General features: G+C 56.0%; 6 protein-coding genes across 6 annotated transcripts; 2 read left to right on the top strand and 4 right to left on the bottom strand.

Moving 5' to 3' along the window:
• Nucleotides 1–754: 754 nt before the first annotated feature.
• On the top strand, nt 755–1,825 carry CH63R_08927 (Enoyl-CoA hydratase/isomerase; the record flags this gene model as incomplete). The annotated part of the gene is made up of 4 exons (XM_018303901.1): nt 755–1,106; nt 1,221–1,604; nt 1,650–1,673; nt 1,716–1,825. 4 exons carry the CDS (start codon nt 755–757, stop codon nt 1,823–1,825), a joined length of 870 nt encoding a protein of 289 aa, XP_018155924.1.
• Nucleotides 1,826–2,193: 368 nt separating this feature from the next.
• Nucleotides 2,194–2,623, bottom strand: CH63R_08926 (Transcription factor TFIIH complex subunit Tfb5; the record flags this gene model as incomplete). Its single annotated transcript, XM_018303900.1, has 3 exons — nt 2,194–2,237; nt 2,281–2,493; nt 2,605–2,623. The coding sequence occupies 3 exons, from the start codon at nt 2,621–2,623 to the stop codon at nt 2,194–2,196; spliced, it is 276 nt and encodes a 91-aa protein (XP_018155923.1).
• Nucleotides 2,624–5,892: 3,269 nt separating this feature from the next.
• Nucleotides 5,893–6,426, top strand: CH63R_08925 (uncharacterized protein; the record flags this gene model as incomplete). The annotated part of the gene is made up of 1 exon (XM_018303899.1): nt 5,893–6,426. The coding sequence occupies one exon, from the start codon at nt 5,893–5,895 to the stop codon at nt 6,424–6,426; it is 534 nt and encodes a 177-aa protein (XP_018155922.1).
• Nucleotides 6,427–8,522: 2,096 nt separating this feature from the next.
• CH63R_08924 (Pyridoxal-dependent decarboxylase) lies at nt 8,523–10,150 on the bottom strand (the record flags this gene model as incomplete). The annotated part of the gene is made up of 3 exons (XM_018303898.1): nt 8,523–9,035; nt 9,123–9,244; nt 9,310–10,150. The coding sequence occupies 3 exons, from the start codon at nt 10,148–10,150 to the stop codon at nt 8,523–8,525; spliced, it is 1,476 nt and encodes a 491-aa protein (XP_018155921.1).
• Nucleotides 10,151–10,275: 125 nt separating this feature from the next.
• CH63R_08923 (uncharacterized protein) lies at nt 10,276–10,488 on the bottom strand (the record flags this gene model as incomplete). The annotated part of the gene is made up of 1 exon (XM_018303897.1): nt 10,276–10,488. One exon carries the CDS (start codon nt 10,486–10,488, stop codon nt 10,276–10,278), a length of 213 nt encoding a protein of 70 aa, XP_018155920.1.
• A 327-nt stretch (nt 10,489–10,815) lies between these two features.
• On the bottom strand, nt 10,816–13,075 carry CH63R_08922 (UBA/TS-N domain-containing protein; the record flags this gene model as incomplete). The annotated part of the gene is made up of 3 exons (XM_018303896.1): nt 10,816–12,786; nt 12,885–12,901; nt 12,961–13,075. The coding sequence occupies 3 exons, from the start codon at nt 13,073–13,075 to the stop codon at nt 10,816–10,818; spliced, it is 2,103 nt and encodes a 700-aa protein (XP_018155919.1).
• Nucleotides 13,076–14,523: the final 1,448 nt, after the last annotated feature.

Below are 14,523 nucleotides of genomic sequence, written 5' to 3'. Positions count from 1 at the left end.
AAGGTGACTCTCCGTGAATAGCAGCAGGACCATCTGCTGGAAGCGTACGCTTCGACATGGGGAAAACGTGACCAAAAGTCCGGAGCACCTCAGACGATCCTAAGATTATAAGAGAGTGTATGTAGTGATGCACTACACGAAATCTTTTGCCTGTGTTCCTAACGATACATGAGAAGGAGGTCCATGGCTGACACGGAACGAAGAGAGAGAGTCAGAACTGGTGCTGCTGCCCCAACGATCTCATCCAGCAACCATGAGCAAACCGACCCGGAGTTACGGGGTCGAAGGCAATGTTTGAGAGAGAGAGAGAGAAAAAGAACCCCCCCCCCCCCCCCCCCCCCCCCCCCAAAACTGGGAGAACCCTCCCCGCCCGCTATAGTGGACTTTCAGAAGCAAACAACGCTGCTCAGGGATCACTAATCCCACGCCCCAGGCACGAACGGCATCTTACCCCAGATCAAGCGGGGGAGGCGCACCCACTAGTCTGGTTGGGAATGACGAGCGAGACGAGCCTCGGCAACTCGGTCGGTGCCGTCAGCCACTATCAGCGGTAAGCCATCGTAGCTGCACGTCGCACGTCGCTCTCGGGAAAAAGTTGTCAACTGTGAGCCGAGCCGCAATCATCCCAATACATCCACAAGGATCTAGAAGCACACAAACATACTAACGACCCCGGGCTTTACTTACCGTCTCATCACTCTCGAAACCCTCCTGCTTCGCACCTCTCAACAGCATCACAAGCATCGCCGCTAGCATGGCGACCTTCAAGGACTACACCTACACCTATTTTCTCGTCACCTCACCGGCGCCCTTTGTCGTACATGTCCAGATAAACCGCCCGCAAAAGCTCAACGCTTTCTCGGAGCCTGTCTGGCGCGAGTTCGGCGCCGTCTTCGACCACCTGAGTCACGACCCGGACGTCCGCGCCGTCGTCCTCTCCGCCGTCGGCGACCGCGCCTTCTCCGCCGGCCTCGATGTTCAGGATGCCGCCAACAGCCCGCTCGGCTCGGGGCTCGGAGGGGACCCCGCGCGGTACGCGACCGTCATGCGTCGGCACGTTGTCGAGTTCCAGAACGCTATCGCAGCGGCGGAAAAGTGCGAGAAGCGTAGGTCATTCCTTCCTGCCCTGAAACCCCGAAGAATCAACCGCCCCCGCCCCTCTTTTGCATGATCAGAAGCCGGCAAACGAGTTCAGGAATGTAAGCTCACACAGCATGCAGCCGTGATCTGCGTACTCCACGGGGTCTCCATCGGTATCGCCATCGACATATCGTGCTGCGCCGATGTGCGCATCTGCGCACGCAACACGCGCTTCGCCGTCAAGGAGGTCGACATCGGTCTCGCCGCTGACCTCGGCACGCTCAGCCGGCTACCCAAGCTCGTGGGGAATACATCATGGGTCAAGGACGTCTGCCTCTCAGCGCGCGACTTCTCGGCTGATGAGGCGCTGTCCGTCGGCTTTGTTAGCCGGGTGCTCGAGTCAAAGGAGGCGGCCGTCGAGGCGGGACTGAAGCTCGCGGCCTTCATTGCCGAGAAGAGCCCCGTGGCGGTGCAGGGCACCAAAGAGCTGTTGAACCACGCGAGGGACCACTCGGTCGAGGAAAGTAAGTTTGCATTGGCTCCCCCATTTCATGAATGTGGGATTGCAGTGCCTGGCTTCAATGGCGAGGCTTGTGAGTTTATTTGAGAGAGGCCGTGCTAATATGCTTGCTAAGACTTGCGCTACACGACTGTTTGGAACTCGGCCATGCTGCAGTCGAGCGATCTCCAGACCGCTCTGATGTCTGGTTTGTCCAAGAAGAAGCCCACATTCGAGAAGCTCTAATGAACATGTTTTATGAGGGCCTCAACGGAACAGCATCATGCTCGACAGCATGTCTTGGGCGAGATGTGCGGACGTAACCTCCCTTTGTCCAGTAGCTCATAGTCTCCAACTCAACCAACCCTGCGTCCTCACTTGACCTTCGAGGGATAATGGCATCAAGGATGTCTAAACCCTTTTGGATGTATCATAGAACACGACTGTGCCAGGACGCCAAGGTGGCACTGCATAGAGTTGCCAGGCGGCGGACGGCACAGCCACTGTTACATGGCGACTAGCAGCAGAGACGAAGGCACGTAGTAGAGATGGGGACACTGGAAGGTACTGTAGTGCGTTTAAACGATGGATAGATCGGGGTCGCCATCGATCAATCAGAGTCCGAACTTTCGTCGGGCTGCTGCGTCTCCTTCAACCGCTGAAAGTAATAGTTCATTAGCGTGCATGCCCAACCAACTAACTCCCTGCAGAATGTTCCGGAGATGGACGGAATCGGGAATCGGGAATCGGGAATCGGGAACCAACCTCGTCAAGCTGTCTCTTGAGGGCGGCGACCATGTTCTCCTTGACAACGACGTGCTGGTCGTCGAGGTCCTCGATGATGTAGTCGTGGTTGTTGGAGTCGATGTTGACGATGATGGACTTGATGGAGGGGTCGCACTCGATGAGGACTCCTAGCAAGGCGGGGCAGGAATGTCAGTACCATGTCAATCAGTAGCTGGCGGGCATGGCACGTATCCAATTGAGCACACAGCATGCAGGCGGTGCGTGACGGATGAGCTTACCTCTGATGGCGCGCGGCATGATGGCTGTCGACAGATGTGACGTGACGTGAGAGGAAGACGGACGAAATCGCAGTGGAGTGAGGCTATTCGCAAACCTCTTTGTGACGTAGTCCGAAAAGTGCGGTGCGGCGGTGGTCGCGTGATGAGCTTGAGCTTGAGTTACTGGGGGTTCAAGAGTATTGTGACGAACCTGAGTGGATTCAAAGCGGGAGGCTGTCAGCTTGCACTGTTGCAGGGTATCCGTAATCTGATCTGTGCAGCAGGGGCCTGAGGCAAGGACAACGAAGAACGGAGAAGAAGCAGCGTCGGTGGTTGGCCAGTCTTGCCCCCACAGGCTTTTCCACCCGATCCTGATGTGCAAGGGCCAATTTCCAACACCCATGCTATGCCAGCTTGAATTCAAAATTGGCATTTGGTTTTGGTCAGCCAACCAGTGGCGGATTGCAAGATTGAATGTGAGACTCCAACACTGTCAGACTGTAGAACATCGGATCGTCAGGGATGCATATGGCTGGCTCCTCCGACTCAGTTCCACTCTGTCCGGTCACAGGGTACACCGTCCAATTTGGCTCTCCCTCCCCGTCTCATTCTTCTTCTCTCCTCGTTACAATTCCCTTGCCAGCTTCATCCACCTAATGTGTGTAGGTCGGAGCTGGGCATTACGGTCGTAGTGAGTGAGTGAGGTCGGCGTATGGACGGACGCCACGCGATGTCGCCTTTGAAGCGCGGGCAGAGCGAGGCAGATTCGTTCCGGTCGGTTACCCGTTCCCAAACCGAGTCGACGTGGCTTCTGCCGCATTCTCACGGAATCGCCGAGGCAACTTTGATGAAGCTTGGGTTAGGGGACTCAGGCAGGAGGAGGGCGGCACGGCTGCCACGCAAGAGACATTGTTTGCTCGTTTGCCATGCTCGTTTATTTTGTGACAGGGTGGCAGCAGCAGCTGCATTTGGTTTGACAATCTGTAGCTCTGGAACGAAGCGAGTCTCTGAAACAGCCGCCATGTGCAGGTCGCAATGGGGGAGGAGAGGTCGAGAGGATACGAAGGGGGACGCCAAGTCCGACGGCATATGCACCTGGGAGGATACGGTCCATACGGAGAGCCTCGGGTGGGTGGGGTGCCTCACAGAGCCGCTATGCAGGGCAGCTAGAGCAGGTTCCCTTTGCACGTCCTTCTCCAGAATCCCAGGGAGCTGCTAACAATGTCTTCTTTTCTCTCTCTCTCTCTCTCTCTCTCTCTCTCTCTCGCTTTCCTCATAGGCGGCTCTCAGGCCGAGGAAGGCCAGGCGTGTGTGTTCAACCTGCCCATGGAGGTTGGCTACTAGGTACGTAAGTAAGTGAGTACCCAAGGAGACGAGACGTAAGCTGGCAGATGCCAAACGTGCAAGCTGTCGATAGCCGGGTTTTGTTTGATGTGTTGGGGATTGAGTTGTTTCTCAGTCATCGGTGGACCAGTTTCGTTCATCCCTTCCTGCTTTGCTGACGCTGCTCACTGCCAAACACGATACGGGCTCGCGTTGAGCATGACGTGGGATCCCCGGAAGAAGAGAGAAGAAAAAAAGCCAAGACGGTCCCTGTAGATTGGCAGCGCCCGTCTGGCCCAGGGTTGTTGCTTGTTTGGCCCCGGTTCATTTTGTCTCTGGAGAATAGAATGAGATGCAACACTGATTCAAGTACACTTTGCGGCCGTCCACCGCATATGGGGCCCAAATCATCCTGACCTTGGGTGCAATTATCCCCGTTGGCACTAGCTTAACTCTGTTCGACTTGAATATTTGCAGAATGACACATTGGCAGAATGACACTCGCCCAGCACAGATGGCTGACCCAAGACAGTCAAACCATCCGACACCTGATAGATAGGACGCTCCCCTCCGTCCCAACCATCGATTTCGTTCATACTAGGGTTTTCACCCCATCCCCGACCCTCGGCGCCTTGCTTCTCAGCACATTCGGCCATCATCAGCCATATTTAGCAGACTGCAGCGGTGCACCTACTGGTGGTACCTTATTTTACTGGCACTGCTACCCCTGGTTGTCCTACGCTCACACTTCGCAATCGCTCACGCTCACGGAGGCCATCCGCATTCGCACGCACTTCCCGAAGCCGTGGCAGCCTCATACAATTGTCCTCCTGGCTGGCGTGGCTTAATAGAAGCTCGACCCACGAGCTATACACTTGGCTATATACCCAAAATCTCCTACCTGGCCAACCCTGTCTCGTCTTCCAGACATCCCCCGTATCAACGAGACCAACATCAGCCCTTTTCCAGGCTCACTACGGATACGGAGACAATACCATCCACACCCTAGAAGTTGATAGCAGCCCGAAGGGGGTTGGTTGCTTCAAGGTTCATAGAGCACCTGCAGACCGCACGCAGTACATGGTTCATTTCTCGGCTTCTTCCTTCCTTCCAACCCCTGCCGGCTGGAATTCCACTTTCGACCCCTCCGCTATTGAGTCGTGTTTGGCATTTGCAGCCAAATATCCAATATCTACTGCCGCCACCATTTCTTCCTCTCCCTCTCCCTCCCCTCGACTCTCACTTTTTTCTTCTTCTTCGTTTCCTTCCATCATTGTCTCGCCCCCTACCTTGTACGTCAAACACCAACCAGGCCGACCATCCGCGATCCGATCTGCATCCTGCAAACCTGCAATCAGGCAAGAAACAACATCAACTGGGCCCGACTTACCCACATGAGCCCCATTAAATCATCATAGCTCGCAAGCTCCCTCCTTGCGTGCGCCAACCACCGAGCACCGAGCTCCCGTCGACCCCAAATCTCTTCCCACCATCTCGTCACATCATCCCGTCCGCTCCGTCTCCTTCGGCTACCGTTCGGTCCGCTCCACCACAACAACATACAGCGACCCAGCTATCGAAAGCTTGGTACATCTAGACAACGCTAGCGAATCCCGAGAATCTGAGCCACGCTATGATGACGTGAAAGAGCCAACGTCTCGCCCTTGCACCACCATCGCTGCTTCTATCCGTTCCCTGTTTCGCCCTCTGCTCCGCGTCTTTGTAAGACGGTCCAGTACAACCGGCCGACAGCTTTCCTTCCCTTTCATCCCAAGAATAGACGACAATACCCGATCCAATCCAACAAACCAAACAAGAAGCCCCCTCTCTCCACTCACCACGAAACCCTGAACAACCGTCACAGCCGCTGTCACGCCTTACTTCATCCCACTCCTGCAGATCTCCGAATAAGACAAGCAACATTGGTTGTTCGCTCTTTCCCACCCGATCAAGCTCCGTCGTTCACTTCACCTCCAGTCGCCCATCATGTCTTCCTCTGATGGCTCTCTCGGCAACACAGGCAACTCGCTTTCGCTGTCCGATACGCCTTACACTTGGATCCTCACACCCCTCGTTGTCTTCCTCGCCATCGGCATTCTCGCAACACTCATCCAGTTCCAGCGTCGCCGCCGTCTCCGCAAGCTTGGTCTCCAACGTCCGTGGCCCCGCCGCGATCTGGAAGCCAATCGCCAAAGGACAAGGGGTCAACGTTCATCACGAAATGGTCGATGGGCATGGACCACACGCAGCGACGAGGGCCTGGACGAGTTCGGCGAGGCTCCTCCCGCCTACGAACCGAAGGCGAAGCCGGGACAGACTCTCCCCCGTGATGGCAGTTTCGAGATGGCTCACGTCGAGCACACCGCAACCGGTGCTATTCCTCCGCCTCCACCCATCGGCACCACAGCAGGTAGTAGCCGGGGCTCCATGCCACCCGATTATGGCACTGCTACCGGCTCGTCGTCATCAACGCCCCCACCTACCATCATGAGCCCTCCTTCGGCCATGACACGGAATTGACCACTGAAACACTATCGCGAGGGAAAACAACTACAGCCTAGGGCTTTTTTCTATACACCACTTCATCTTTCATTCCGCCGGCGTTACGGCAAGTCATCAAAGGGCGTTTAGGGCGAAGCACAACAATGATACCATTTTCGGGCTGGGGAAGGGCCCTTTTCTTTTTTTCCCCCTACAAAAAGCACATGGGCCAGGAAGGGTCACACGGCTGCTTCGACACGTTACGAGCATCAAGACGGTACACATCAGGAAATGGGAGGAGGGGTGAGAGGAGTGTGGAAACGGGCTGGCCTGTTGAAGAGGTCACGAGAGGGAGATCCCGCTAAGGATCGTCATTGAAACACATCACCGACAGCACTCGCAGAACTCACAGACGCCAAGTCTAAAGAACCACATATTTTATGTACTTTATAGCCACTACAGTATCAATTGTAGACACTCCGAAAACAAGACAAATGAGGAACGTGCTAAGTCCACAGCCAGAGTAAATTGTGACTGAGTTATCCAAATCGTCATGAAAAGCACGGAAACACGATGCGCCGTCATGTTGTGAGTAAAAAATGTCAATGGCACGGGCTAATAGCTTGTCGGTTTATGACTAAAGGGTCTGATCTTGCAGCCAAAGACGTCTCAAGTGTTACTTGCCCCCGTATCTTTGGGTGACTAAAGGGAGAGGGACCAAGACCGTACAACAAGTAGCCATATGTTGGATCGGCAACTTACATTCGACGGTTTCGCGGTGCTCGGCGACAACACCCCGGGTCATCGCAAGCTCGTTCCGGCCCATAAGTTGAGATAATGACCTGCCATATCTGTGTTTACCATGTCTTTGGAACCCTACGTAGGACACGATATCTGAGGGGATGCCAAAACGATTGTGGGGTCTCTCTCTCTCTCTCTCTCTCTCTCGGCACGCCAACGTCTCCTCCTGCGCTTAGTCGTGCTGGGTAGGCATTCGATGAACGGTCATGTGAGGTGTCATGACATGTACCTAGGTAGGCACTCGGATGGCACAGCAGGTTCGAGACGCTCTGCTGGGGCTCCCACGTCCTGTGGCTGGATGGATCCCTGTCCCGTTGTGCAAAGCTTCGCCATGCTCTTGTGTGACATTCTCCACCGGCGGCTTTCGAGCGTCAGCACGCATCTGGTCCCCTGTCGTCTGAAGATAGAAGGCCTGCGGGCTTAGTCTGCGAGATGTCGGTCGACAGCTGGTGAGAACAACCCAAGGCCTTGGGCTAGATCGCCGTCTTTTCCTCTCCCAGAAAAGCTTAGGGGTAGAAGGGCAGTTATTTGGAGTAATGAGGTTGCTCCAGCGCCGGCCTTCGTCCTGTCATATCCTCCTTATACTTCGATGCAGTAAACTGGGGGGCGACGCAGAAAGGGACAGGTCGGTGTGTTGTCCCGGATTTGTTGCAACATTCTTGCTCGAGATGGTTACAAGATACGTATGAATGTCTGTCGCCGTGGTTAGGCTATGTCGCCGCAGTAAGGAAAAAGTGGTCAACTCTTCATCTTCCCAGCACCAACAAGATCTTCGTAGGACATTTGTAATACATACCCTTGGTCAGGTACAGAGACCGGACCAAGGGAAGACAAAGAGGGCAGTCCTTATTAGATAAATGGTAGTACCGTCCAAAGGTCAAAAGAGTCCACTCTCCCGGCGGAAGCTACCGTCCACTTACCGGGGAGTCAAATCGATCGGTTCGGTTGGTTGGTCATCAGTCAATTGGTTGGTTAGGGATTGGTGAAAATCGAGGGCACCCGGGTAAGATTCTAACATCCGCCCCATGGGATACTACCACATCGCATGGTTCGATCGCTACCACCACGCTCAGTGGTCCGCCTCTATGTTAGCGATATCATTACGAATGAATTGGGACCGAACAGAGAGGGTGTCTTCTTGGTCTCCTGTGATAGGAACACGAGTAAGGTACAACACGTGAGGGTCGGTTGAGGTAGAAAGAGCGAGAGAGGGCATAGAGTGGGGGCACCTCCCTCGGGTACCATATCGACTACAGCTCGTCAGACCTACGCACCTAGGTATACCATTGCCATGGCCTCCAGGCCCAAGTCCCCCCTCCCCCCTCTTCACCACCTTATCCCCTGACCATCTCCCCCAACACCCGCGTCACGACGTCAAAGTCTCTCTCGACGTCAACCCTCCAGCTCCCCACTGCAATCCTCACGGCCTTCATCCCCTTCCAGCTCGTTCCGCTGACGTATATCTCTCGTGTGGCGTTGATTCGTCCCACCAGCTCCTCGTTGACCGTTTCATCACGCGCCCGGAAGAGGACGACCATGTGTGTCTCCTTCAAGTCCCAGGCCCCCTCGGGGAGCAGCTCATACGCCTCCGACTCGCGAATCCACTGAGCCACCCGGCGCGCGAGAAGGACCATTCTCCCCAGGATTGCGGCGATGCCAGTCCGCCCTTCGGATCGGAGCACTGCATAGGCTGGAAGGGCCCGGAAGCGGCGCGAGTTCTCGAGCCCAATGTTGAGCGGGGAGGGAATGGATGAAGGGCCCGATGAGAGGTAAGCTGCGTTGGGGTTTGTGAAGACGGACGTGAGGATCGCGAGGGAGCGCGTGAAGAACATGCCGCAGTCGTAGGGCTATGACGAATTATGGTCAGTGTTTCCCACGCCAATGACCCCTTATAGATCGTCTGGTCCAAGAGGTTACCCAAGAATCATACTCACCACATTCAGAAGCTTGTGTCCGTCGACAGTAATGCTGTCCGCAAGCTCCAAACCCGATGCCAAGCCCCTAATCTTCTCAAACTCGGGCGTCGACTCCAGTGCCCTCGCAAAGATACCAAAAGCTACACTCATCGGTCAGCAACATAAACGCTTCGACTTGGGATCACAGCGCAAACGACAGACGTACCTCCATCGACATGAATCCACGCCCCAAACTTATCAGCCAAGTCTCTCAGCCTTCTCATTTCCGCGAACCCACCTGTCGCGAACCTGCCCGTATTCACCTCCCCAGCACTCACGGCAATGATACTCACCACACCCTCTCTGCTCAAGGCCCTCTCCAAGGCGTCCAGATCCAACCTCCACGGCTCGTCAGTGCTTGCAGGCACCTCTTTTACACTAGCTCTTCCTAGCCCGACGACGCTCGCCGCCTTGAACAGCGAACTGTGTCCCATGCTCGTCAGTACCTGAATCTCCTTCACGCCCGCCGCCAGACACGCGCCCAGGATGCCCGCCTCGCCGACCCTGCCGCCTCGTCTCTCGATGATGGCCTCCCTTCCGCAGGCCAGACCAATAATGTTGCTTGCCGTCGCACCCGTCGTGAAAGTCCTCCCCTCCCAGACATTCGCCTCGCCCACGCCGTCCTCGAGACCCAGCACATCAGCAAGCATCCTGAGAGCGACACTCTCCAACTCCGTCGCCACCGTCTGCGAGGGTAGATGCACCTGCACGTTCTGGTCCAGCGCCGAGACGATGTTGTCCGCCACCTCGGCTACGGGCAGCGATCCGCCCGTGACGAAGCCGTAGTATCGCCCGCTCCGCGCCTGCCCGTTGAGGCCTGGGACGACCTCGTCGAGGATGTGGGTGAGCGTGGCCTCGGTTCCCAGCGGTGAAAGGTAGCCTTTCTTGGTGGGCCGTGGAAGTGAAGCTGACGCGTTGGCGAGGGCCATCGAGGAGGGGAGAGTGGGGGCCTTGTTTCCGTCCGGAAGGGCGGCGCGGAGCCGAGCGTGTAAGTCGAAAGATGCCATGATGCCGGAGGCGGGTAAAGGTGCAATTCAAGGTCTTCTCGTAATGTGAGTGGTATTATGGTTTCACAGAGTGTACCATGGCGCCCTACGACAGATAGAATTTGGCTTCGCGGTCTTTGTACTCGTCAAGCCGGGATCTGAGTCACATCCGGCGTTTGAAATCGGTCAGCGGTGATATCGGTGTAGTCGGCAATTACCCCGCGGAGGATGGTTGTTGGTGCAAGATCCGATCCGGGTTTAGTGCGGTCGACATGCCCGATTTCGGCGTCGTCGGGGCCGGTCTTCACTGGCCCGCAGGGATCCGCATCCTCCCCCGGAACAAGTCTCCCCAAATCCATTTGGGGGAACCACGGTATCGGTAGGCAAGGAAGGTGTGTACAATGTAAACAGCAACGTGGGCTCGCAACATCAGACCGGAAAAAAACATAAAGTCTGATTTCGGATGGCACATAAAGTAACACCCCCCCCCTCTAAAAATCAAAAGGGGCTGACGTCTTATACAAGAGCCCTCGCTATTTATGTGGGCAACCAAACGTCAAGACATGCAAATACTGGCAACGTCCTCGAATCGGCGATATCTTACATTTAACGAAAGAAGAAAAGAACGAAACAGAGCGCATTTATGTACAAGAAGGTTTATGAGGGACCACCCCCCCGCCCCGGGCTTACATGTGCCTCGCGCTCAGGCTGGCAAAGGCGTCGGGACTGTGACGACCGTTTGTCCATTGCATGTCCGTGAAGGCCATGCTCTCCCGGCTGACGCCCGGTTTGCGCGGACCGACCTCCGTTCCGATTCCTTGGACCGGGGCCACGGCAGGCGATGTCGTACCGTTTGCCAAAAACGGGTTCTTGTTCCCTGCCGTCTGCATCGATCCATTCGTGTCGTGGTCCGGCTGCCGAGGCGCCGCGGTTTCCGTCTGCGCCGCTTCTTGTGGTTGGGCGTGGGCAGCAAAAGTCTGAGGAGCCAATTGCGGATAGTTGTAAAGGGCCAGGATTGAGGCCTTGTCAGGCCGCTGAGGCTGCTGGTAGGCTGGCTGAGGAGCTGGAGCTTGATATTGATGTTGCCCCGTTTCTTGTTGCTGGAAGAGCGGCTGCCCCTGTTGGAAGTGTTGCTGTCCCTGTGGCTGAAAGTGCTGTTGTCCCTGCTGCTGGAACGGATTTTGCTCTTGCTGGAACTGCTGCTGATAAGACTGCTGCGGTGGTGGTTGTGGCAGCTGGGAGCCTCTTTGTGCAAAAAACGGGTTGCTGGTTTGGGGTGAGGCCGTTTGCGGCGAGTCCGTGTAAAAGCTTGTTTGCGACTGCTCGGGTATTTGGCCTAGAGAGGGGGACTGGATCCGCGTTGGAGACCGCGTGAAAGGGTTGTTGGCAAATGGGCTCGATGTCGGGGCAGTGTTGACACCCAGGTTCTGTTGGAGCTGAGGCTGCATCTGATTCGTGAAGAACGGGTTGTAGCCTGTCGCCTGCGGCTGGATTGGTTGAGGATACGTCATATTACTATTATTAAAGCTCATAGGGTTGTAGCTCTGTTGCTGTTGCGGTACCGGCGGCGTCATCGACTGGTGGTACATCTGCTGAGGTTGAGCGAACGGTTGCGAAGCCGGGAGACCGCCGGTGTGATGAGGGAACAGGGGCTGGGCGGGCGCCAGCGACAGATTGCCGAAGGCCTGGTTGACGTCTTGTTGCTGCTGAGTCGGTGCTCCGAAGGGGTTGTTCGCGTATGGGTTCTTGTTCTGTAGCGTGCCGGTCGATTGCGAAGACTGCGGCTGCGGTGGCAGCATATCGAACGGGTTGTTGCTGGAGGCGGTGGAAGGAGACTGAGTGTGGTCACTAAATGTTGGCTGTGGCGCAGATAGGCCGCTGGACGCCGACAGGTTCGCATGCGATCGTGATCCGCGCAACGAGCTCTCACGAGGCCCAGTCAGAGAGGGCGACCTCCTGTCGCTTTCTCCTAATCGCACCAGGGTCTCAATGGCCCTCTCCAGGTTTCCGCTCACTCCCTTCAGCACCATGGCGTTGCGCTGGCCATCAGAGAACCCCATGTCCCGTAAGCTCACCAGCTTCCTTTCTGTGTCTTCCTGTTCGTAGGAAACACTCGCGCCGAACACCTTGGAGGGCTTATTTGGGAGATCGGTGGGCGAAGGGCTTCGAGGCATGTCTCTGGGGCTCGACATGGTACTGCGCAATGACGAATCCTTCTTCAAGCGAGACGACAGGGGGAAGATTGACGAGGCAGATCGGAAGCCGAACTTGCCTCCCGATTTGGGTGGTAACGGCGGTGGGATACCCTCATCCGAGAGACTGGAGTGTTGTTTCCTCACGGGAACAGGTTTGTTGTTGACGTATTTGGTGCGGATGAAACGTTCCATGGCCGAGTCGGCCTCGTCAGCATCGACGGGGACGGGTGGCTTCTTGTTGTCTTGGTTGTAGATCTGGTTGGATCTGACATTGCCGACCTTCTTCATATTCTGCGGTCTACGGGTTAGGGCGTCACCGTGCAGGTTCACGAAAGCGAATTTGGGACGAACCTCGACTTGCTCGTTAGACCAGCTGTCCATGCTCAAGGATTTCACCTTGGAGATGTGCGTGCCCAACTTTCGATGGATGGCGGCACATCTCATGCAAAGAAACACACCAAGCTGCGTTCCCGTGTCAGTATTGCTCGCGCGTTTCGATACACTGTTCGAATTGACGTCGAATCGATGGAGCGGGATGGACGGAGGACAACGGCACTTACACTCCATGAGGCCCATGCTGCGAACTACTGTCAATATTGGACAAAGGTCTGAGCGGGAGAACAGGGCGGCGCTTACCTGGATTCCGTGCCTGGCAGTCGGCGCAAAAGTTGTTTCCTGGGACTGACTGGACCAGATCGTGTAGGACCTTTTCGTTGCGGGCCTGCTGGCGCTTACTCAAGACACCAGCCATGATTGAATAAGGAGTGCAACGGTTGACGTTGGCGACAGCGTATGTGCACGCGCGGGTTGGCGTGGTTTGTGGAGGAGACTTGTTTTGGTTGGACAAGGCGTGGTGCGGCTCGTCGAGATCGGGAGGCAGATCGAGGGGTCCTTCAGGCCAAGCAGGGAGCGAGGGAGGGGGGGCGCGGCGGCGGATGATCGGGCGGTTAGGCGGGCGGGACAGGAAGGGGTATCAAGCAACAAGATGTAGCATGGGAGAAATTATGCAATGGGGAAAAGGGCGCCCGATGTCGAAGGTAGGAAGGGAAGCGCGACGACTCCCATTGCCTCAATCATGCGTCGGGGAGGCTGGGGTAAGTATTCGTAGGCTTGTCGGAGGCTGAGACGGGTTAGGATGGCGGCGAGCCAGTCTACATTCGAGAAGGGGGCGTAGAGAGTGAAGGCGGTCCTCGTCGTCGAGTTTGACGCAATGGTTCGGATGGCGTGGTAGATGGAGCAACAAAAGAATGGTTCAGCAGTGGAAGATGAGGCTCCACCTGTGCTGCCCGAAGTGTTTTGGCGGATTGAGGTGGTGGTGGTGGTGACGACGGTTGTGGTGGTCTTGGGGCAGAATAGTGCGCGCGACTCAGGAGAAAGGGGACGATGGCAGACAGACAGACAGACACGGTGCAAGCAGCAAGAGGGGAAGTTCAAGGTGGAGTCGGTGTGTCTAACCCAATGAAGGTAGCGCGTAGTGTCCTGGACTTGGGGGGCGCAGGCGATGGGTCTGGACAGTCTGGCAAACAGGCTAAGATGGCTTGGGAGGGAAAAACGGAAGTAAAAGTAGGTACCTGAATAGAATACCCGTGCTATCTTACGGATGCATACCCAATTGACGGACTGATCACTGAGCGGACCAGCAGGGAGTTGGATGACATGACATGACATGACATGACATGACACTGACAGGGCCCGACCTTATTCCGATGGTGCCGCGGGTCCGGGTGCTGCCGAGCCACTCCTTTCTGAAGGTCGGTGAAGCATGAGCTCGCTCGCTCCCGGACCAACACACACAAGGAGGTAGATACTTACCGTTCGTTGATAGACACGCATCGGTACCCCAGCAAAGGGCGTCGTGAGTCTTGAGTTTTCCTTCCTTTCTCGGTCGTTGTCATTGCCACTCAAGGTCTTGTTGTCAAAGTGGCAGACAGTCTGTCATTTCCCATGGACGAGTGGGCTGTGGTTACCTACACTTACACTTACCTACCTTACCTAGGCAACATTAGGTGGGTAGGTAGAGGTAGGTGTTGGAGCTCCCGGTCCCGGAGCCACGGGACAGCCAGATCGAAGCAGCGGTTTCAGCTCCTGCAACCCGCCTCGTGCAACCGGCGCACAACGGCAGTCAGCCGCCCTGACATGTGTCCGCCCAAATGTCTATCCGCCTATCTCTAAGCCCGGCCATCTATCCATCACGGCTCC

The sequence above is a fragment of the Colletotrichum higginsianum genome, chromosome 6, assembly GCF_001672515.1.
Source record: "Colletotrichum higginsianum IMI 349063 chromosome 6, whole genome shotgun sequence".
Lineage (NCBI taxonomy): Eukaryota > Fungi > Ascomycota > Sordariomycetes > Glomerellales > Glomerellaceae > Colletotrichum > Colletotrichum higginsianum.
The sequence above is the reverse complement of the archived record's forward strand: the minus strand, read 5'-3'. Positions and strand labels throughout refer to the sequence as shown.